Consider the following 23,776-nt stretch of genomic DNA (forward strand, 5'->3'; position numbering starts at 1 on the left):
CCACTATCCCTACTCTATATCTTCTACCAAAAATACACAAAAAAGGTCACCCACCCAAAGGTCGACCAATAATATCAGGCATCAACTCTATCTGTTCACAACTGGGCACCCTAATCCATAAGGAACTGCAGCCTTTATGACAAATTTACCCTCCTTTGTTAGAGATTCCAAAGATATTTTACAAAAGCTACAAAACATCGATTGGCAATCTGACTACTTTCTGGTTACCATTGACGTTGTCAGCCTCTATACTTCTATAAAACATAGTGACGGCCTAGAAGCTGTTAGAAGATGCCTTTCCACAAAATCAGTGAAGTATCTGGAACGTAATTTGATGATTATGGAAATGTTGCAATTTTGTTTAGAAAACAACTATTTTCTATTTGACGGCAAGTTCTACTTACAACTCCAAGGGACTGCGATGGGGCAAAATGTGCACCACCATACGCCTGCATTCTGATGGTGCAGTAGAAAACCACTCGCTACGGGATGATCTAACTGAACATCTTTCTCAACATATCATTTTTGGGGTCGTTACATTGACGACATCTTGTTCATTTGGCAAGGTCCAAAGGGTCTCCTTAATCAATTCTTACAGTCATTAGTGCCCAACAAATGGGGCATCGACATCACTTATCACATCTCTAACTCATCAGTAGAATACCTGGACCTTCTGATCTTTATAAAAGATGACAAGTTACAGACAAAATTATTTCGGAAAACAACAGCAGCAAATTCCATTCTTCATGCTACCAGCTGTCACCCCTCAAGTACCATCCGGAATATTACTCAGGGTGAATACAAAAGAGCCAGATTGGATTGCACCAAAACAGATTACAACAACATCTCCACCCAAATGACTGAGAGACTAACTTCCAGGGGGTACAATCACCAATCACTTAACGCTACTAAGGATAAACTACGTGACATGGACCGCATCAAGCTACTAAACAAATCCCATACAGTCAATACGAAGCCGGCTATTCGGTTTATTACGGAATTTCACAATGGCCACCATTTGATTCGGAAACTCCTTCGCAAACATTGGTACCTTCTACAAAGCAACCCCTCCATTAATCAACACATAACTAATTTTCCACAAATAGGCTTCAACGGGCTCCCAATCTAAGAGACACACTCTGTTCATCATTCTTTCAAAATCAGTCTCCAACATCTTTTTTACCTCCAAAACCAAAGGGCTTTTACACATGCAGCAAATGTTCAATCTGTAAGTGGGGTCTCTCCAAAACCACAACAGCTACTATCAATGACCAATGTTTCCATATCAATGAGTTCATAAACTGTGAAAGTTCGAATGTTGTCTATATAATATGGTGCCCATGCCACCAAGCCTATATAGGCAGTACCATCCGCCCACTCAAAATAAGAATCCAAGAACACTACCGCAATATTCAAAAACTGGACATGAAAGCACCACTTGTTGAACATTTCACAGAATTTCATTCCATGAACGCAATTTCACATTCTGTGGTCTTCGACGAATGAGATCAACCCCTCGAGGTGGTAACAGTCCATTACGCCTGCGCAAGGAGGAAAGCAGACTTATAATCCAATACGATACAGTTAACCATGAACTTAACAAAGACTATGAGTGGCACTACTGGTTATTGTAAAACTGAGATACCGAGTAACATTGTCATCTGGAGTGCATTGTAATAATGTACCAAGTTTGCTTTAAACTTTGTGTAATGTTTTTTCTTTCTCTCTGTCGACGTACCTTTGACTTCTTACATGGTTACCATATCTATTCTGTTCTAATCTCTCATGTCTCACCTTCCGTAGGGTGTTAGGGCAATACCATAATTCACAGTATCAACATCCATTCTCTTTTACTTGTATTCATTTTCTTCTTTCTCTTCTTCTCTTTATTCTCTAATCTTTTTAGTCACTAAATTAGATCAATAATTAATTAAACAGGCTCATTAGGTTATAGCAATTCAACTTTCCCTGTCTTTTCCTTTGGACATAATACACATCTATTGCCTGTGCAAAGATGGCGCCGCCCTTGGTTACTACCAAGATGGCGCCGCCGACTTCACGAGTGCCGGAATAACTGTAGTCCCTGTTTTTGTCCACACCCGATAGTCTATATCGAGGTAGGACGATTCAATACATCATACCGGTCGCGTATAAAGACGCGAGATGAAATCAGCGCGCTGCCATTCATCAAGATACTTTCCAGGCGACGGACGTAAATATGCGGTATAGAAATATAAACGGGTGAGTCTCTGCCGCAAGGGTCTTTCTTTATGAGTAAACGTTTGGTACTTTTCACTTAACGACCCAATAGATGTTTACCTTTCCGACGCAAACAGTATTTCCTTAGTTCTGAAATTTATTGCGAATTTTAAACCGGTGGCTTCTCACTATTCTGGTCTCCTCCGGGCAAAACTTTTGGCACTTTTCTTTTTCTATTTATCTTTGACAACCTTTTTTAAACTCTGATTCTTTTGTCCTTTTCTTTCTTTCTTCCCCTTTTTTCCCTCTTTCTTTTTTCTCCTGAGTCTAGATTGCAATCTTCATTGTGTTGTACTCTCTATTACAACAGATATCATTACTCTTTATATATATCGTTAATATTAGACATAACTCAGCTGAAAAAGCTTTTTTCTTTGATTGTTTACTTATGCTCAACCTAATTATATCAGTCACAAGATGTTACATGCATATATTTATATTTTAGGCTAAACTGCTGTATTATTACTCATATTATCGACTGTTTTTTGGCTATCTGAACATCAAACTACTTAAAATGGTATGTTTTTTTTCTCCTTCCTTTTCTTTTCTTTTGTGTACAGTAACATTTTCTGTTCTCAATCTCAAATTCTCCCTTGGGTGCAATGTAATAATGTCTCTCTTCGATTGCATGTGCTTTCACACATTAGCCAATTCAGGTCATTTAAAAACTGACCTTTGATCATCTCTATCTTTTCTAAAGGATATTTGAATTGGTCGCCACTAATATATACTTAATTTTTTGGTTACCCCTATTCTATCACTAGTTCTTTCATCACCCGGCACAGGACTTCTCTTTTTGGATTTTTTGACTTTGAGAAGCATGTTTTTGGACAGCATGACCTCTTTTCACGGGTTCATCAGGGCCTTTATTCCTAGGCACCTTTCGGGATTTCCCTGGCACAGTCCTTTGGCTTCCCTTCACCGTTCTCAATATAACTATTCTCGTTTCACTATTGTCTTTAGTCTTATGCCTTTTTTCTTTTCCCCAGCCTTGAGAAAGCCCTGGCCTACGCGCCTGTGGGGCGAAACACGTGTTGGCTGGCCTAGCTCATATACTCTCTTGGACCCTTGAGTGTCTGCGTTTCTACTGCGAATTGAATGTCTTTCAAAAAATAAAATTGAAATTGGAGCAACATTGGATTTGACTATAGCTTTGCTGATGAACACTACATGTCCCTAGACATTTTGATTCTGAGAAAAAATAACTGTATCTATACAGTGGGACCTCACCACCTTTTTGAATTGTGCTTTCCCATGGAGGACTAGGGTCCAATGTCCTCTGGTGAAGTTCCTACGCTCTTACAGTACTAATCGGCATTTGTATACAGGGAGTTTTGTGGTTTTTTGGACCCTCCTTTTCTGGCTATTTAGGGCCTCTGCTTTGGGGAATTCTTCAGATAACGAATGCAAGAGCTCATCAGAGTTCCTCTGCACCTCCCTCGTCACCTTCTGCCAAAGGAGCGACCGCTGACTGCTCAGGACGCCTGCAAAACCGCAACAAAGTAGCAAGACGACTACTAGAAACCTTCTATTGCTTCATCCTGCCGGCTTTCTCGACTGTTTCCAAGTGGTGCATGCTCTGGTGGTAGCCTGTCTCCTCTCTGCACCAGGAGCTCTGAAGAAATCTCCCGTGGGTCGACGGAATCTTCCCCCTGCAACCACAGACACCAAAAGACTGCATCACTGGTCCTCTGGGTCCCCTCTCAGCACGACGAGCGTGGTCCCTGGAACTCAGCAACTCTGTCCAAGTGACTCCCACAGTCCAGTGACTCTTCAGTCCAAGTTTGGTGGAGGTAAGTCCTTGCCTCCTCACGCTAGACTGCATTGCTGGGTACCACATGATTTGCAGCTGCTCCGGCTCCTGTGCACTCTTCCAGGATTTCCTTGGTGCACAGCCAAGCCTGGGTCCCCGACACTCTAACCTACAGTGCACAACCTTCTGAGTTGTCCTCCGGAGTCGTGGGACTCCCTTTTGTGACTTCGGGTGGACTCCGGTTCCCTCCTCTTCTAAGTGCCTGTTCCAGTACTTCTGCGGGTGCTGCCTGCTTCTGTGAGGGCTCCCTGACTTGCTGGGCACTCCCTCTGTCTCCTCATCCAAGTGGCGACACCCTGGTCCCTCCTGGGCCACAGCAGCACCCAAAAACCCTACCCAAAAACCCTTGCAGCTAGCAAGGCTTATTTGCAGTCTTTCTGCGTGGGAACACCTCTGCAAGCTTCATCGCGACGTGGGACATCCATCCTCCGAAGGAGAAGTTCCTAGTCCTCTTCTTTCTTGCAGAACTCTAAGCTTCTTCTATCCAGTGGCAGCTTCCTTGCACCCTCAGCTGGCATTTCCTGGGCATCTGCTCACTCTCGACATTGTTGCGACTCTTGGACTTGGTCCCCTTGTCTTACAGGTACTCAGGTCTGGAAATCCACTGTTGTTGCTTTGCTGGTGTATGTTCTTCCTGCAGAATCCCCCTATCACGACTTCTGTGCTCTCTGGGGGTAGTAGGTGCACTTTACACCTACCTTTCAGGGTCTTGGGGTGGGCTATTTTTCTAACCCTCACTGTTTTCTTACAGTCCCAGCGACCCTCTACAAGCTCACATAGGTTTGGGGTCCATTCGTGGTTTGCATTCCACTTTTGGAGTATATGGTTGTGTTGCCAATCGCCTTGAGACCCTCACGGATGAGTAGCGCACTATATACATTTTTTTGATTGATTGATTGCCCCTAGACCTATTTTTGCCTATTGCAACCTATTGTAATTCTACACTGTTTGCATTACTTTTCTGACTCTTACTTACCTGTTTTGGGTTTGTGTACATATAACTTGTGTATATTACTTACCTTCTTACTGAGGGTACTCACTGAGATACTTGTGGCATATTGTCATAAAAATAAAGTACCTTTATTTTTAGTACTTCTGTGTATTGTGTTTTCTTATGATATTGTGCATATGACAGCAGTGGTTTAGTAGGAGCTTTGCATGTCTCCTAGTTCAGCGTAAGCTGCTTTGCCATAGCTACCTTCTACCAGCCTAAGCTGCTAGAAACACCTCTTCTACACTAATAAGGGGTAACTGGACCTGGCACAAGGTGTAAGTACCCCTTGGTACCCACTACAAGCCAGGCCAGCATCCTACAACTCCACAGTCAGGGGAATGAAGGGGCTCAGTCATGACGCACTATGTGGATTTACTGGGGAGAGCTTGCACTGACCCTTCCCACAGGGCTTCACCCCTGTAATACAATCAGCTGCCCCCCACTGTGGGTAGTGCAGTGACCAGGGACAGGAGCCCCCCAAGATAAAAGGGGTGGGACTTTGGAGTCTACCCCCCGTCACCAAGAAGAGACTGACACTGTTCACAACATAGAAGCTCATTCCACTGATAAAATGAGGAGCAGCTTGACACACTGATGTCACTGCGGACTTCCTGCCCTACAGTACCAAAGTCTGCGTTTCTGGGACATCAGCCCATCTCTGTCATCGAGGCGCTATAACTTGTATTCCCTCCTCATACCCCGCCCCCACTGTACCAAACCCTCCGTTTCTGGGAAATCAGCCCATCTCCTGCCATCGAGGCGCTATCCGTCCGCAGGAGGGCGCTAGAGCACCGCGGGTGAAGCACAGACCTCTCACCGCCTCAGCCGAGCTCTGTCACGGGGACTTCTAAGCGGGGATTTCCAGACATTTACGTGTCATGTCAAAGGCTTCTAAGCACCAACAGAACATCGGGGGATTTACAGCCATCTACGTGTCATGTCACAGGCTTCTAAGCACTAACAGAGAGCAGCGGGGGATTAACAGCCATTTACGAGTCCAGTCCCGGGCTTCTAGGCACTAGCAGAGCAGTGGGGGATTTACAGCCATTTACGAGTCCAGCCCCGGGCTTCTAAGCACTAACAGAGCAGCGGGGGATTTACAGCCATTTACGTGTCATGTCACAGGCTTCTAAGCACTAACAGAGAGAGCAGCGGGGGATTTCCAGACATCTACGTGTCATGTCACAGGCTTCTAAGCACTAACAGAGCAGTGAGGGATTTACAGCCATTTACGTGTCATGTCACAAGCGTCTAAGCGCCCGACACAGATGGGGAGAGAAGGAGGAACATCAGTTTTGTATAGCGCTAAACCAACTCAAAGTAGCGCCTTACTCGAAGGCCAGTTACACTACACAAGGTCACATTCATGTCATGATGACGGGGAGATGAAGTGATCTGCCCAGGATCACAAGATGTTGAACCCACGCCGGGACTCGACCGTGGTTCCCCAGGTCCAAGGTCGGCAGCTCTGGGTGTAAGGAGGCGCCTCTCCCGCCCATAATAACAGCGAGTGCTTCTAAGCACTTCAAGAGTCTGAGCACAGACCCTGCTCACCAAAGCAACAGAAACCAAGGAGTAAAAACAAACAAACACGGGGGAGGGGGGGGGGTCAAAACTGGAGGCAGAAATAACAAAAGGGGGGGCTATGCAGAGAAGGAAAGAAAACGAAACTTCTGCCCCCTCTCTTCACTTTCACTTTCACCTCCTTTAGCTCCTCGCAGCGAGGCTCTACCCGGTGAGTGATGACGCGCCGGTGTTCTGCCTTCTGATTGGTGGGTTCTCCCTCTCCCTTCTCTCTCTGGGACTGACTGAGCTCAGATCCTGTGAAGTTCTCTCCAGAGCTGGTCCTCACAGACTGATTGTCCCCTCTGTGACCTCACTGCTGCCCCCTCATCATGACCTGGGGTCCCCTCCTCCTGCTCCTTGGGGGGCTCTGTCTGCAACAGGCCCGGGCAGGTGAGTGACCTGGGGAGGGGGAACACATCATGGGGGGAGAAGGGGTTCGTTTACATAGTGTTAGGGAGTCAGGTGGACTGCACTGGGGTCTGTGGAACAGAGAGATGGGGGCTGTGTGTGTGGATCAGTGTAACACGAGGTGAGGGCTGTGTGGTGATCAGTGTAACACAGGGCGAGGGCTGTGTGGGGACATCAGTGTAACACACGGGGTGAGGCCTGTGTGGGGATCAGTATAATAGGGTGCGGATCAGTGTAGCACGGGGTGGGGGCTGTGCGTGAAGATCAGTGTAACACGGGGTGGGGCTGTGCGTGAAGATCAGTGTAACACGAGCTGAGGGCTGTGTGGTGATCAGTGTAACACGGGTTGGGGGCTGTGCGTGAAGATTTGCGTGATGATCAGTGTAACACGGGGTGGGGCTGTGCGTGAAGATCAGTGTAACACGAGCTGAGGGCTGTGTGGTGATCAGTGTAACACGGGTTGGGGGCTGTGCGTGAAGATTTGCGTGATGATCAGTGTAACACGGGGTGGGGCTGTGCGTGAAGATCAGTGTATCACAGGGTGGGGGATGTGCGTGACAATCAGTGTAACACAGAGTGGGGGCTGTGCGTGAAGATCAGTGTAACACGGGGTGGGGCTATTCGTGAAGATCAGTGTAACACGGGTGGGGGCTGTGCGTGAAAATCAGTGTAACACGGGGTGGGGCTATTCGTGAAGATCAGTGTAACACGGGGTGGGGCCTGTACGTGAGGATTAGTGTAGCAAAGGGTGGTGGCTGTGCGTGAAGATCAGTGTAACACGGGGTGGGGGCTGTGCGTGAGGATCAGTGTAACACGGGGTGGGGGCTGTGCGTGAGGATCAGTGTAACACGGGGTGGGGGCTGTGCGTGAGGATCAGTGTAACACGGGGTGGGGGCTGTGCATGTGGATCAGTGTTACACGGTGTGAGGGTTGTGCGTCAGGATCACTGTAACACACAGTGATGGTGTGTGTGGGAGGAACAGTCACAGGTTAGTGAGTTTGTACGTGTGAATCAGTGTAACACATGGGGGGGTTGTGTGCACAGATCAGTGTAACACAATAGTGAGTGTGTACGTGTGAATCAGTGTAGCACATGGAGGGGCTGTGTGCACAGGTCAGTGTAACACAATAGTGAGTGTGTATGTGTGAATCAGCGTAACACATGGCGGGGGTTGTGTGCACAGATCAGTGTAACACAATAGTGAGTGTGTACGTGTGAATCAGTGTAGCACATGGAGGGGCTGTGTGCACAGATCAGTGTAACAAAACAGTGAGTGTGTATGTGTGAATCAGTGTAACACACCACAACATGAGCCAAGTCACAAAGCTACCATGCAGCTCATACAACAAACACTCTTCAAGGTCAAACAGTGTATTTCCTTAACATTTGGGGTATTTTTAGTCAAGACTTGACTTCAGCGGTTCTTAAACTTTTCACTTCTGTGGATCCCCCCACTGAATCACTACTGGTAGCGGGGGGCCCACTATAATCAGCGTTTAGGTCTCGCAGTGGAAAGCATATGCGCTGTCACTGCAGGGGTGTTGTTTACAAGAAAGGGTTGGGGCCCATCACTGCTTTCCATTTGTTGGTTTCGTTGTCACTCTCAGTTGCTGCCTCCTAATTGGCCAGCGCGTGCTGGGCGTCACGTCCTTTTCTTTCTGTGGAGCATGGATCAAGCACAGATTGCTTCCTCTTGATTAGTGTCCGTCCGGTGATCGCGCTGTGAATGAGGTAATAGTTCTCCTTCTCCTCCCACCAACCCCGTACGCCGTGTTGCTTCTTCCCCTCCCACTCACCCCTTTTTCATGTTCTGCCCGTTACACTCCCTCCGCCGTAGACGTTGGCGAGTCAGTAGCTCTTGCAAAGGGACCTATTGGCTTTGACAATGCTTCTTACTATTTGAACTGCACAACAGATGGCGTATTATGCTAGACTCCAGCACAGGCGTGTCCAACAGGTCGATCGCGAGCTACCAGTAGGTCTCGGGCTCTCATGTGATAATTACCTGTCAGAGGGTTGGACAGTATGGTAGCGCCTTGAAACAGAGTCAGAGCTTTCTGTGGGGCCAGGAATCTGAACATGCAGGAACATATAGCCCACTCTCTTCTTCATTATTTTGTTTCTTTTCTTTCATTTTATATCTTTATTGTGCTACTTCTTTCCTTCTTTCACTATTCCTTTGTTTCCTTTTCTTCTCCCTTCACTGTTTCTTTAGTACTTTCTGTTTTCTTCTGCCTCCTTTCACTCGCTTTTCTCTATCTTTCTTTTTCTACTCATATTCTCTTCTTTCTCATTGTTTCTTTCTACATTTATTCTCAACTACTTTGTCTCCTTTTTTTATTCTTCCTGTCTTTGTTTTTCAGTTTCTGGTTTTCTCCCTTTCTCCTTTCATCTTCTACATCTCTCCATTTTCTCTCATTTCTGTTTCTTTATTTTTTGTCCCCTCTTTCATTCCTCTATCCTTTTTTCTCCATTCCCGTTTTTCTCTTTCTTTCACTCCTTGTTTTTTCTTTTATGGCCTTTCCCTTTCATTTCTTCTTTCTTTCTCTCTTTCTTCGACTGACCTCTCATTTTTGTTTCTTACTTGCCCTTTCCTTGTTCTTATCTTTTTCTACCTCTATCATTTTCGTTTGTCCTTTTGATTTATTTTTGTTTTTCTTTGCTCCTTTTTCTTTTATTTCTTGGTCCTCTGTTTAGCTTCTGTTTTCTGCCTTCTTTGTTTTTGTTATTCTGCCTTATCTCGTGTCTTTTTGCTCTTCTTTTTTCTGTTTCTATTGTCCTCACCGTTCTTCCTCTCCTTTTTTACTCTTTTGTTCTATTTTCTTCTTTCTCCTTCCCTTTCTCAAGCTCTCTCCCACCTTTCTGTCCCTCCATTCCGTTATGTACCCTTCTCAAACATCCTTATATTAGGCGGCAGCTCAGGATGGTTTTCAGTGACCAGAAGTAGCTCTCACTACAGAAAAGGTTGGAGGCCACGCTTTAGCTCATCACCTTGTCTTTTTACTCCCAGTGTGTGCTTTTTTTGTCTGCGCTACCAGTCCTTCGATCGAGGCTGCCAGTCCTTCGATCGAGGCTGCCAGTCCTTCGATCGAGTGCTACCAGTCCTTCGATCGAGTGCTACCAGTCCTTCGATCGAGTGCTACCAGTCCTTCGATCGAGGCCGCCAGTCCTTCGATCGAGGCCGCCAGTCCTTCGATCGAGGCCGCCAGTCCTTCGATCGAGGCAGCCAGTCCTTCGATTAAGGCAGCCAGTCCTTTGATCAGGTCACCAGTCCTTCGTTCAAGTGCCACCAGTCTTTAGAACAAGGCCACCAGTCTGTCGATCGAGGCACCCCGTCTTTAGATCGAGGCCACCAGTTCGTTGATCGCGGCCACCAGTCCTTCGATCGAGGCCACCAGTCCTTTGATCGAGGCTACCAGTCCTTCGATCGAGGCCACCAGTCGCTGTACTAGATTCTCTCTGCTGTGTTTGAGCTGCTACAAAGAATTGTTTAAAGACGCCAACTTAATTTAAATCCTGCAATTTCCAGTCCTTCACATTTTGAGTGCTTTAAAATGTTCAGTTTTACATTCTGCTTTTCTGTGGTTTTGTGTACACCATCCTCTTTAATCTACTAATTCAGTCCAACTAACAGACTCACATGTCCTCCGCTCAAATTAACTCATAGCTCTCCATACTGATAATGTACTCATAAATCCCTATACTAATTACCACTAATCCTTTTTGGGTTCCGGGGTAGTGTGCTACTCTCTGAAAAGCGCTTTGACCCCTTGTCAGGGGTAGTTAGCGCTATATAAATACAATTACAATGTTCGAAAAGAGCTGTGGACCCCCCAGTAGGGGTCGCAGGCCCCAGGTTACGCACATCTGCAGTAGACTGTATCACAGCTTTGAGCAGCATTTATTAGAAGTGATAGTTTATAAACATAAAATTAGAAATGTTCATGATCCGCACCTCACCCATGGCGCTGATGACAATGTCACTAATGAACCAAGAGGGAAGTCAGTTGACATCTGCCTCTGTATATACCCTATATGGTTAATATACATTGAAGAATGTTATAGTCCAGTAAACAATATCCATGAGAGGTGTTTGTACCAGGCACATCCTGAACTGATGTATTTTGTGACGCCCTCAGATGTGCTGCTCACGGGAAGCAGACACGGCAACTGCACTGGGATCACACAAGGCAGTGAAGCACAGGAGCAAACACTGAGCCCTGATTTTCTTGTTATACATCATGCAGTTCAGCCACTGGAAGGATATTGGTTTTTCTCAACTGTTTCATACCAGAGGTGAGTTCTTCGAGGAGCTAAATCAGTTCAGTGTGTTGAATAAACACTCCTATTGCACTTGAAATGCAGTGGAGACAGGAAGTCTTTCTCTGAAAACTCCCACATTACGGTTCACTTGGCCCCTGGGGGTTCCCCTTCTGTGGAACCCTTTGTAGGTCTGGCCCTCTGGAAGAGCTTCAGCAGTCTTGCAGACTCTTGTATTAAAATAAAAATCATAAATCAGATCATAAACTTACACGCAGGGGTTTAATCAGCAGTCTTCATCCATTGGTCTATGAAGCTGTCATTCACAGTTGCCTCCGCCTGTCAAAGCACGCAGCAGGGGGCCGTGGGTCCGCCCATTTCAGCCATTTGCTGCCCTCGATGTGAGTGACAGCGTTTAGTTTGTGTACAACGTGCACATCCGCCATAAAAGTAGTCCCCTTCAGTGCCACGGCGAGTGAGCTAATGTGTCCTTTTAAAAAAACACGAACTTTTGAGCCAGGTGACTGACGTCAGCAATGGCACATGCAAGTGACGGGAGTAGTTCCTGGAAATCTTTTGGGGACCAAAAACCTCTCTCCAGACATCCAAGTGTGTCTGACTGACGCCCCGTGTGACCTGCAGCAACTCCGGCCTCTCTACCCTCCTTTATAGCGGAGTCGGAAGCCCCCGCTCTGTGCTGGATGACCGGCTGTACCGACCCTGCCTTACTGGCCACCCCCTGCCCCCCCCCCCTCGTCCCCCCCAGGTCTGCAGCCGGCACCCCTTTAAATGACTGATTTAGTGTCAGAAACCAAGCGCTGATCAGACACAGGAATCAGTACCGAAAGGATAAGACATTGGATAGTCAGTCATTTCAAAGTACTCAGGATGGAAAGAAATGTAAAATCATTGTCCTCGGAAACTGAACCCTGATCTAGTTAGTAACTAGCACCGAATATGGTCCATCCTTGGGCACTTGAAAGTCGGGGTGCATTTACCACGAGGACCCCTCGGTGAGGCTGAAGAGTGGGAACATGAAATCTATTCTAGGTGCAGATGGATAAACAGCCCCACGTGGGTCTGCCCTCTAGGGGTCGGGGAAGAAATCACAGAAATATTCTAAGTCTTACAGTAAATACAGCTGAGACCCTCAGGGGGAGCCAGGAAAGGGCCCTGGGGCATCTCTGACGTGGCGAGGCTTTGTACACACCCGAAGATACCCGGGGTGGGGGGGATGGATTCACCCTCTGCTCCACCCAGGCGCCCCATGGTCGTGACATGACGAGGCTTTGTACACACCCAGACAAAGATACCTGGGGTGGGGAGGATGGATTCACCCTCTGCTCCACCCAGGCGCCCCATGGTCGTGACATGACGAGGCTTTGTACACACCCAGACAAAGATACCTGGGGTGGGGAGGATGGCTTCCCACTCTGTCCCCCCAGTGCCCCATGGTCGTGACATGACGAGGCTTTGTACACACCCAAAGATACCCAGGGTGGAGGGGATGGCTTCACCCTCTGTCCCTCCAGCGTCCCATGGTCGTGACACGAGGCTTTGTACACACCCAAAGATACCCGGGGTGGGGGAGGATGGCTTCACCCTCTGTCTCCCCCCAGGCGCCTCATGGTCGTGACATGACGAGGCTTTGTACACACCCAGACAAAGATACCCGGGGTGGGGAGGATGGATTCAGCCTCTGTCTCCCCCCAGGCGCCCCATGGTCGTGACATGACGAGGCTTTGTACCCACCCAGACAAAGATACCCGGAGTGGGGAGGATGGATTCACCCTCTGCGCCCCCCAGGCGCCCCATGGTCGTGACATGACGAGGCTTTGTACACACCTAGACAAAGATACCCGGGGTGGGAGAGGATGGCTTCACCCTCTGTCCCTCCAGCGCCCCATTGTCGTGACATGGCGAGGCTTTGTACACACCTAGACAAAGATACCCGGGGTGGGGAGGATGGATTCACCCTCTGCGCCCCCCAGGCGTCCCATGGTCGTGACATGACGAGGCTTTGTACACACCTAGACAAAGATACCCGGGGTGGGAGAGGATGGCTTCACCCTCTGTCCCTCCAGCGCCCCATTGTCGTGACATGGCGAGGCTTTCTACACACCCAAAGATACCCGGGGTGGGGGAGGATGGCTTCACCCTCTGCTTCCCCCAGCGCCCCACTGTCGTGACATGACGAGGCTTTGTACACACCCAAAGATACCCGGGGTGGGGGAGGATGGATTCACCCTCTGCTCCCCCCAGCGTCCCATGGTCGTCACATGACGAGGCTTTGCACACACCTAGACAAAGATACCCGGGGGAGGGGGGTGGCTTCACCCTCTGCTCCCCCCAGCGCCCCATGGTCGTGACATGACGAGGCTTTGTACACACCTAGACAAGGATACCAAGGGTGGGGGAGGATGAATTCACCCTCTGCTCCCCCCAGCGCCCCATGGTCGTGACATGACGAGGCTTTGTACACACCCATGCAAAGATACCCGGGGTGGGGGAGGATGGCTTCACCCTCTGCTCCCCCCAGCGCCCCATGGTCGTCACATGACGAGGCTTTGCACACACCCAGACAAAGATACCAAGGGTGGGGGAGGATGAATTCACCCTCTGCTCCCCCCAGGCACCCCACTGTCGTGACATGACGAGGCTTTGTACACACCTAGACAAAGATACCAAGGGTGGGGGAGGATGAATTCACCCTCTGCTCCCCCCAGCGCCCCATGGTCGTCACATGACGAGGCTTTGCACACACCCAGACAAAGATACCCGGGGTGGGGGAGGATGGCTTCACCCTCTGCTCCCCCCAGGCACCCCACTGTCGTGACATGACGAGGCTTTGTACACACCTAGACAAAGATACCTGGGGTGGGGGAGGATGAATTCACCCTCTGCTCCCCCCAGCGCCCCATGGTCGTGACATGACGAGGCTTTGTACACACCCAGGCAAAGACACCCGGGGTGGGGAGAAAGGATAAGTACTAGTACTCACATGTTTTTTTTTGCCCCTGATCTGCCCCCCCAGGGTAGGCAGTAAGTCACAAGACACCAAAGTTCTTTTTTTACAACAAGAGGGGTGGGGGGCTGCCCACAATGGGCAAGGCCATGCCTCACCAACATAAATGTGGACTGAAGTCTTTCTGTCCCCCCCTTCTCTCCCAAATGGTGCAGGTGAGGCAATATCCCCAATATGCCTCCGGGGGCTGGGGTCAGAAACCCACTAGGCAGCAGGTACTACTTTTTTTTAATAGTGTAGGGGTGGGGGCTGCCGCAAATAGACATCCAAATTCCCCCAGCCCCCCCCAAAACAAATGGATGCAGTCTTTCTACCCTGTCCCCGGGTGGCAGATTTTTATTTATAAAAGAGGGCTTGGGCTGCCCGCAATGGGCATGGCCATGTCCCCACCCCACATAAAAGGGGTCTGAAGTTTTTCTGCCACCCTGGGGGGCAGACACAGGTAATTACCCCATCTGATGCCCCCCTCCCCCGGAAGGAGGGCAGCAAGCCCACTAGACACCAGGGATTCATTTTTTGAAAAAATAGAGGGATGGGGATGCCTATAATGGGCATGGCCATGCCCCCCCCCCCCAAATAAATGGGGATAAAGTATTTCTGGGTGGGGTTGTCCACCACCATGGGCATGGTTATGCTCCCACCCCAACTGATGGGGGCAACAGTCTTTCTGCTGGCCCTGCGGAGTACGGCATCTCACCCCAGTGGCAAGCAAGAGGACATTTGGCTTTTTTGGGTGTTGGTTTTACATACGGGCCAGGAGAGCTTGGCTACCTCCCAATACCGTCACACGTCCAATGCTGAATGGCTGCACTTTTTGGGCTTGGGCAGCCCCCACCTGGTAAAACCTACCACACTCAGACAGTTCTGAAAACTAGACATCTGTGGGTGTCCAGGGTGGTGCTCCTCGCATGCACCCTACACCATTTTCTTACCCACAATACCCTGCAAACCTCCAACTTTGCCTGAAGTCACACATTTTCCCTACATTTCTGTAACGGAAACTTCCGTAATCCGCAGGACCTCATAAAATTATACCACCCAGGATTGCCCCATCTGAACCAATAAGAACTCTGCTGCACTTGTGTGGCTGGGCCCAGTGCCCACGACAGGAGTGGATCCAACCGTGGCCAATAGGAGCCTCCATGCAAGGGCTCACATTACCCCAAAATACGTGGACAATCGGGCCATGTTAATAGACAACAAGGAGATCCTAAATGAGTTTGTATAATATTATATACGACTGGACACTTCAGTTGTGTCAGAGTCATATGACCGCTTTACTGACTATCTTGATGGAATAGCAATAGTGTGGCTTGAAGATTATCATGAACGGTTTTTAAGTCACCCGATCTTAGCAGAGGAGATAGTGGACAGTATTTACCCGCTGGCGAAGGGAGGGCCCAAGTTCAACCCATTTCTTCAAGGTGTACAAGAATATCCTCAGTCCGCACCTCTTCGAGGTCTATGCTGAGGCCTTACAGGATTGGAAACTTCCTTCCTTGATGCAGGAAGCAACTATATCCATAGTTCCTAAACCAGGGAAGGATTCCACTAATTGTTCTTCCTATCGCCTGCTCTCACTCATGAATTGTGCTAAGATACTGGCTAAAGTGATTGCAACAACGCTGTCTCTGCTGCCGGAGAATATAATGTCCCGGGCACAGTCAGGATTCATCCCGCACAGTTCAACAGCTCTCAGTCTGCACAGGGTCTCTGCTGTAATCGATCAGATAAATCCCCAAATTAAGGCAGTGGTCATCCTTCTTTACCCTGAAAACGCAATTGATTCTTTAGAATGACCATTTCTTTTTTAAAGTGTTAAATGACTTGGTATACTGAGCAGTTTCATGGCCTTGCTATGATATGCGTTACCACAATCTGGTTGGCATTATGGCCTGACAACAGATACCTTTGAAAAAGCTAGGAGCACGAGGCAAGGTTGCCCCCTGTCCCACAACAACCTCATCAGAAGATTCCACGAGATTGGCATGCAAGAATCCGCGATCAAATGGATCTGTTCTTTACAGGAAAAACCTTGTGAAGTCCCACAGGGATCGTCCCTCAGTCCCACCCTTTTCAACATGTACATGACACAGCTGGCGAAGATTATCCAATGAGAAGACATCACCGTCATCGCCTATGCTAATGACACTCAACTCAGCCGCTCTCTGACTGATGAGACAACCACCACCAGATCCAACTTTACCAACTGGTTGACCATGGCAGAAGACTGGATGCAAAGCAAGTGACTGGAGCTCAACTCTGACAAGACTGAAGTACTGGTCTTATGGCAGCAAGACCTGTCCATGGTGCCCCCCATCCACCCCTTCCCCCCCCCAGGGGGGCCTTCAGAGCTAGGACAACACCCACAGACCACACAAGGATCATCCTAGACAAGCTCAACATGACGGCTCAAGTCAACGCATTGAGCAACTCCTGCTTCCACATCTTACGCATGCTGCAAACGATCTTCAAATAGTTCCCTCAGAACACCAGGGGGACGGTCACTCAAGCACTCATCACCAGCAGGCTGGAGTACGGCAACACTCTCTACGCCGGAATCTCCAAACCTTGCCTACACAAACTCCAGACCATCCAGAACGCCGCTGCAAGACTCATACTGGACCTCCCACGCCGCACCCACATCACACCGCACCTCAGGAAGCTTCACTGCCTCCCCATTCACAAGCGCAGCCAATTCAAACCTCTCACGCACATAAACAAAGTCCTACACAACACAGAACCAGAATACCTGGACAGCCGTATACGCTTACACCAACCCACCAGACACCTACGCTCAGCCTCACTCTCACCCGCACGTACCATATCTGTGAAAGCAAACCAGGAGGTCGCCTGTTCTCCAACATCCGAGACATGGAGCGCTCTCCCTCACCCCATCAGAGCTTTTCCTCACTTCTCTAGTTAACGCAAGAAGCTGAGGACCCGGCTCTCCATATGAGCACCTTGGGACCACACACCTGCCCAAGAGACTGGATACCCTCTAGACCAGCGCTCTATACAAATCTACATAAAATAACAACATATTCCCCTTAGTATTTCCATTAGCCATGACCCCCCGGCTGGACAGCTCCAAGAGAAGTGTATGCGTAGGGGACCGTACCTCTGCAGAGGGTGACTGATGCTGTCCACGTATGTGGATGATATGTTACTGTTTTTTAAAAATCCAGAAGTAAACATGCCATCATTGATAAGGAGAGGATCCGGTGTGGGAGATATTCAGGGATCTCTATCAACTTGAAGAAGAGAGACCTGTTCCCTGTTACAGAGAGTACAATGTGTTCTGTGCTGGAATGCCCACAGGGTGGGTGACTGACTGTTAGATACATTTATGTGTAGTTCTATCCAGGAAGCCTGAACTGACTGCCCAGCTGAATTATGGTCAGTGATTGACAAGCTAACATGACAGGTGGTGTAGGAAAGTACCATCTTGCCTGGCATGTTACCCTGTATGTGTTCCCTGTTTGATGACTAACTGTCTCACTGAGGCTCTGCTAACCAGAACCTCAGTGTTTATGCTCTCTCTGCTTTCTAAATTGTCACTAACAGGCTAGTGACCAATTTCACCAATACACATTGGCATACTGGAACACCCTTATAATTCCCTAGTATATGGTACTGAGGTACCCAGGGTATTGGGGTACCAGGAGATCCCTATGGGCTGCAGCATTTCTTTTGCCTCCCACAGGGAGCTCTGACAATTCTTACACAGGCCTGCCAGTGCAGCCTGAGTGAAATAACGTCCACGTTATTTCACAGCCATTTACCACTGCACTTAAGTAACTTATAAGTCACCTATATGCCTAACTTTCACCTGGTGAAGGTTGGGTGCAAAGTTACTTAGTGTGAGGGCACCCTGGCACTAGCCTAGGTGCCCCCACATCGTTCAGGGCAAATTCCCCAGACTTTGTGAGTGCGGGGACACCATTACACGCGTGCACTGTACATAGGTCACTACCTATGTCCAGCGTCACAATGGTAACTCCGAACATGGCCATGTAATATGTCTAAGATCATGGAATTGTCACCCCAATGCCATCCTGGACTGGGGGGACAATTCCATGATCCCCCGGGTCTCTAGCACAGACCCGGGTACTGCCAAACTGCCTTTCCCGGGGTTTCACTGCAGCTGCTGCTGCTGCCAACCCCTCAGACAGGTTTCTGCCCTCCTGGGGTCCAGCCAGGCCTGGCCCAGGAATGCATAACAAAGGACTTCCTCAGAGAGAGGGTGTTACACCCTCTCCCTTTGGAAAAAGGTGTCAGGGCTGGGGAGGAGTAGCCTCCCCCAGCCTCTGGAAATGCTTTGATGGGCACAGATGGTGCCCATCTCTGCATAAGCCAGTCTACACCGGTTCAGGGATCCCCCAGCCCTGCTCTGGCGCGAAACTGGACAAAGGAAAGGGGAGTGACCACTCCCCTGACCTGCACCTCCCAGGGTAGGTGCCCAGAGCTCCTCCAGTGTGCTCCAGACCTCTGCCATCTTGGATTCAGAGGTGTGCTGGCACACTGGACTGCTCTGAGTGGCCAGGGCCAGCAGGTGATGTCAGAGACTCCTTCTGATAGGCTATTACCTGTGTTACTAGCCTATCCTCCTTCCTAGGTAGCCAAACCTCCTTTTTTGGCTATTAAGGGTCTCTGCTTTGGGGAATTCTTCAGATACCGAATGCAAGAGCTCAGCAGAGTTCCTCTGCATCTCCCTCTTCACCTTCTGCCAAAGGATCGCCCGCTGACTGCTCAGGACGCCTGCAAAACCGCAACAAAGTAGCAAAGACGACTACTGCAACCTTATATCGCTTCATCCTGCTGGCTTTCTCGACTGTTTCGTGGTGGTGCATGCTGTGGGGGTAGCCTGCCTCCTCTCTGCACCAGGAGCTCTGAAGAAATCTCCCGTGGGTCGACGGAATCTTCCCCCTGCAACCGCAGGCAACAAAAGACTGCATCACCGGTCCTCTGGGTCCCCTCTCAGCACGACGAGCGAGGTCCCTGGAACTCAGCAACTCTGTCCAAGTGACTCCCACAGTTCAGTGACTCTTCAGTCCAAGTTTGGTGGAGGTAAGTCCTCCCCACGCTAGACTGCATTGCTGGGTACCGCGTGATTTGCAGCTGCTCCGGCTCCTGTGTACTCTTCCAGGATTTCTTTCGTGCACAGCCAAGCCTGGGTCCCGACACTCTAACCTGCAGTGCACAACCTTCTGAGTTGTCCTCTGGCGTTGGGGGACTCCCTTTTCTGACTTCGGGTGGACTCCGGTTCACTCCTCTTCTAAGTGCCTGATCCGGTACTTCTGCGGGTGCTGCCTGCTTCTTTGAGGGCTCCCTGACTTGCTGGGCGCCCCCTCTGTCTCCTCATCCAAGTGGCAACATCCTGGTCCCTCCTGGGCCACAGCAGCATCTAAAAACCATAACCGCGACCCTTGCAGCTAGCAAGGCTTGTTTGCGGTCTTTCTGCGTGGGAACACCTCTGCAAGCTTCTTCACGACGTGGGACATCCATCCTCCAAAGGGGAAGTTTCTAGGCCTCTTCGTTCTTGCAGAATCCACAGCTTCTACCATCTGGTGGCAGCTTCTTTGCACCTTTATTTTTAGTATATCTGTGTATTGTGTTTTCTTATGATATTGTGCATATGACACCAGTGGTCTAGTAGGAGCTTTGCATGTCTCCTAGTTCAGCCTAAGCTGCTCTGCTATAGCTACCTTCTATCAGCCTAAGCTGCTAGAAACACCTCTTCTACACTAATAAGGGATAACTGGACCTGGTACAGAGTGTAAGTACCCCTTGGTACCCACTACAAACCAGGCCAGCCTCCTATATTCCTTTTGCTATTTACTGCATAATTGTGGTTTGTGTACATATATCTTGTGTATATAAATTATCCTCATACTGAGGGTACTCACTGAGATACTTTTGGCATATTGTCATAAAAATAAAGTACCTTTATTTTTAGTATATCTGTGTATTGTGTTTTCTTATGATATTGTGCATATGACACCAGTGGTATAGTAGGAGCTTTACATGTCTCCTAGTTCAGCCTAAGCTGCTCTGCTATAGCTACCTTCTATCAGCCTAAGCTGCTAGAAACACCTCTTCTACACTAATAAGGGATAACTGGACCTGGTACAGAGTGTAAGAACCCTTGGTACCCACTATAAGCCAGGCCAGCCTCCTACAGCACAGATCTCTGCAGGAGGAGTATTAACCCCCAGAGTTATATCGCCAGGAGTACTATTATCCGCTAAAAGTTGCTTTGCGCACAGATCTCTGGGGATTGAGCATTAACCGCCAGAGGTATCTTCCCAGGAGTACTATTATCTCCTAAAAGTTGCTTTGCGCACAGATCTCTGCAGCAGTAGCACTAACCCCCAGAGTTATCTTGCCAGGAGTACTACTATCTCCTAAAAGTTGCTTTGCGCACAGATGATCTCCGCAGCAGGACCATTAACCGCCAGAGTTATCGTGCCAGGAGTACTACTATCCCCTAAAAGTTGCTTTGCGCACAGATGATCTCCGCAGCAGGAGCATTAACCCCCAGAGTTATCTTTCCAGGAGTACAGTCCCATAAAAGTTGCTTTGCGCACATATGATCTCCGCAGCAGGAGCATTAACCCCCAGAGTTATCTTGCCAGGAGGACTACTATCCCATAAAAGTTGCTTTGCGCACAGATGATCTCTGCAGCAGGAGCATAAACCCCCAGAGTTATCTTGCCAGGCGTACTACTATCCCCTAAAATTTGCTTTGCGCACAGATGATCCCCGCAGCAGGAGCATTAACCCCTGAGTTATCTTGCCAGGAGTACAGTCTGCAGCAGGAGCATTAATTCCCCAGAGTTATCTTTCCAGGAGTACGATTATCCCCTAAAAGTTGCTTTGCACACAGATCTCTGCAGCAGAAGCATTAACCCCCAGAGTTATCTTGCCAGGAGTACTACTATCCCCTAAAAGTTCCTTTGAGCACATATGATCTCCGCTGCAGGAGCATTAATCCCCAGAGTTATGTTGCCAGGAATACTTCTATCCCCTAAAAGTTGCTGGGCTCACAGATCTCTTATGCAGGAGCATTAAACCCCAGAGTTATCTTGCCAGGAGTATTATTATCCGCTAAAGTTGCTTTGTGCACAGATCAAAGCAGCAGGAGCATTAACCCCCAGAGTTCTATTGCCAGGAGTACTATTGTCCCCTAAAAGTATCTTTGCGCACAGATCTCTGCAGCAGGAACATTAACCCCCACATTTATCTTCCCAGGAATACTATTATCCCCTAAAAGTTGGTTTTCGCACAGATGATCTTCGCAGCAGGAGCATTAACCCCCAGAGTTATCTTGCCAGGAGTACTACTATCCCCTAAAAGTTGCTTTGAGCACGGATGATCTCCGCTTCGGGAGCATTAACCCCCAGAGTTATCTTGCCAGGAGTACAATCTGTAGCAGGAGCATTAGCCCCCAGAGTTATCTTGCCAGGAGTACTATTATCCGCTAAAAGTTGCTTTGCGCACAGTTCTCTAGAGGAGGAGCATTAACCACCAGAGGTATCTTGCCAGGAGTACTATTATCCCCTAAAAGTTGCTTTGCGCACAGATCTCAGCAGCAGGAGCATCAACCCCTAGAGTTATCTTGCCAGGAGTACTACTATCCCCTAAAAGTTGCTTTGTGCACAGATGATCTCCGCAGCAGGAGCATTAAACCCCAGAATTTCTTGCCAGGAGTACTATTATCCCCTAAAAGTTGCTTTGAGCACAGATCTCAGCAGCAGGAGCATCAACCCCCAGAGTTATCTTGCCAGGAGTACTACTATCCCCTAAAAGTTGCTTTGTGCACAGATGATCTCCGCAGCAGGTGCATTAACCCCCAGAGTTATCTTGCCAGGAGTACTAATATCCCCTAAAAGTTGCTTTGCGCACAGATAATCTCCGCAGCAGGAGCATTAACCCCTAGAGTTATCTTGCCAGGAGTACTACTATTGCCTAAAAGTTGCTTTGTGCACAGATGATCTCCGCAGCAGGTGCATTAACCCCCAGAGTTATCTTGCCAGGGTTACTACAATCCGCTAAAAGTTGCTTTGCGCACAGATGATCTCCGGAGCAGGAGCATTAAACCCCAGAGTTATCTTGCCAGGAGTACTACTATCCCCTAAAAGTTGCTTTGCACACAAATGATCTCTGCAGCAGGAGCATTAACCCCCAGAGTTATCTTCCCAGGAATACAGTCCCCTAAAAGATGCCGGGCGCACAGATATCTGCAGCAGGAGCATTAACCCCCAGAGTTATCTTGCCAGGAGTACAATCCCCAAAAAGTTGCTTTGAGCAAAGATCTCTGCAGCTGGAGCATTAACCCCCAGAGTTGTCCTGCCTGGAGTACTATTATCCCCTAAAAGTTGCTTTGCGCACAGATCTCTGCAGCAGGAGCATTTACCCCCAGAGTTATCTTGCCAGGAGTACTTATATCCCCTAAAAGTTGCTTTGCACACAGATCTCTGCAGCAGGAGCATTAACCACAGAGTTATCTTGCCAGGAGTACTATTATCCACCTAAAAGTTGCTTTGCGCCCAGATTTCTGCAGCAGGAGCATTAACCCCCAGAGTTATCTTGCCAGATGTACTAATATCCCCTAAAAGTTGCTTTGCGCACAGATCTCTGCAGCAGGAACATTAACCCCCAAAGTTATCTTGCAGGAGTACAGTCCCCTAAAAGTTGCTGCGCGCACAGATCCCTGCAGCAGGAGCATTAACCCCCACAGTTATCTTGCCAGAAGTACTAATATCCTCTGAAAGTTGCTTTGCGTACAGATCTCTGCAGGAGGAGCATTTCCCACCAGAGCTTACTTGCCAGGAATACAGTTCCCTAAAAGCTGCCGGGTGCACAGGTTTCTGCAGCAGGAGCATTAACCCCCAGAGTTATCTCACCAGGAGTACAGTCCCCTAAAGGTTGCTGGGCGCACATAACTCTGTAGCAGGAACATTAACCCCCAGATGTATCTTGGCAGGAGTAGTATTAACCCCTAAATGTTAGCTTTGCGCACAGATCTCTGCAGCAGAAGATTTAACCCCCAGAGGTATCTTGCCAAGAGTACTGTCCCCAAAAAAGCTGCGTTGTGCAAAGATCTCTGCAGCAGGAGCATTAACCCCCAGAGATATCTTGCCTGGAGTACTATTTTCCCCTAAAAGTTGCTTTGCACACAGATCTCTGCAGCAGGAGCATTAACCCCCAGAGTTATCTTGCCAGGAGTACAGTCCCCAAGAATTTGCTGGGCGCACAGATCTCTGCAGCAGAAGCATGAACCCCTAGAGGAAACTTGCCTGGAGTACTGTCCCATAAAAGTTGCTTTGAGCAAAGATCTCTGCAGCAAGAGCATTAACCCCCAGAGTTATCTTGAATGGAGTACTATTATCCCCTAAAAGTTGCTTTGTGCACAGATTTCTGCAGCAGGAGCATTAACCCCCAGAG

At 48.7% G+C, this 23,776-nt stretch overlaps 1 protein-coding gene across 1 annotated transcript in view; it reads left to right on the forward strand.

Annotated features, from left to right (window-relative positions):
* The first annotated feature begins 6,858 nt into the window (after positions 1-6,858).
* Positions 6,859-23,776, forward strand: part of LOC138301433 (class I histocompatibility antigen, Gogo-OKO alpha chain-like) — a 425,484-nt gene continuing 408,566 nt past the window's right edge. Inside the window, exon 1 of the mRNA XM_069241925.1 lies at positions 6,859-7,022. Coding sequence (XP_069098026.1) covers positions 6,962-7,022 — 61 coding nt within the window. The 5' untranslated portion in view covers positions 6,859-6,961. The remainder of the gene's footprint in view (positions 7,023-23,776) is intronic.

Source organism: Pleurodeles waltl, chromosome 6 (genome assembly GCF_031143425.1).
Source record: "Pleurodeles waltl isolate 20211129_DDA chromosome 6, aPleWal1.hap1.20221129, whole genome shotgun sequence".
In the NCBI taxonomy this organism is placed as follows: domain Eukaryota; kingdom Metazoa; phylum Chordata; class Amphibia; order Caudata; family Salamandridae; genus Pleurodeles; species Pleurodeles waltl.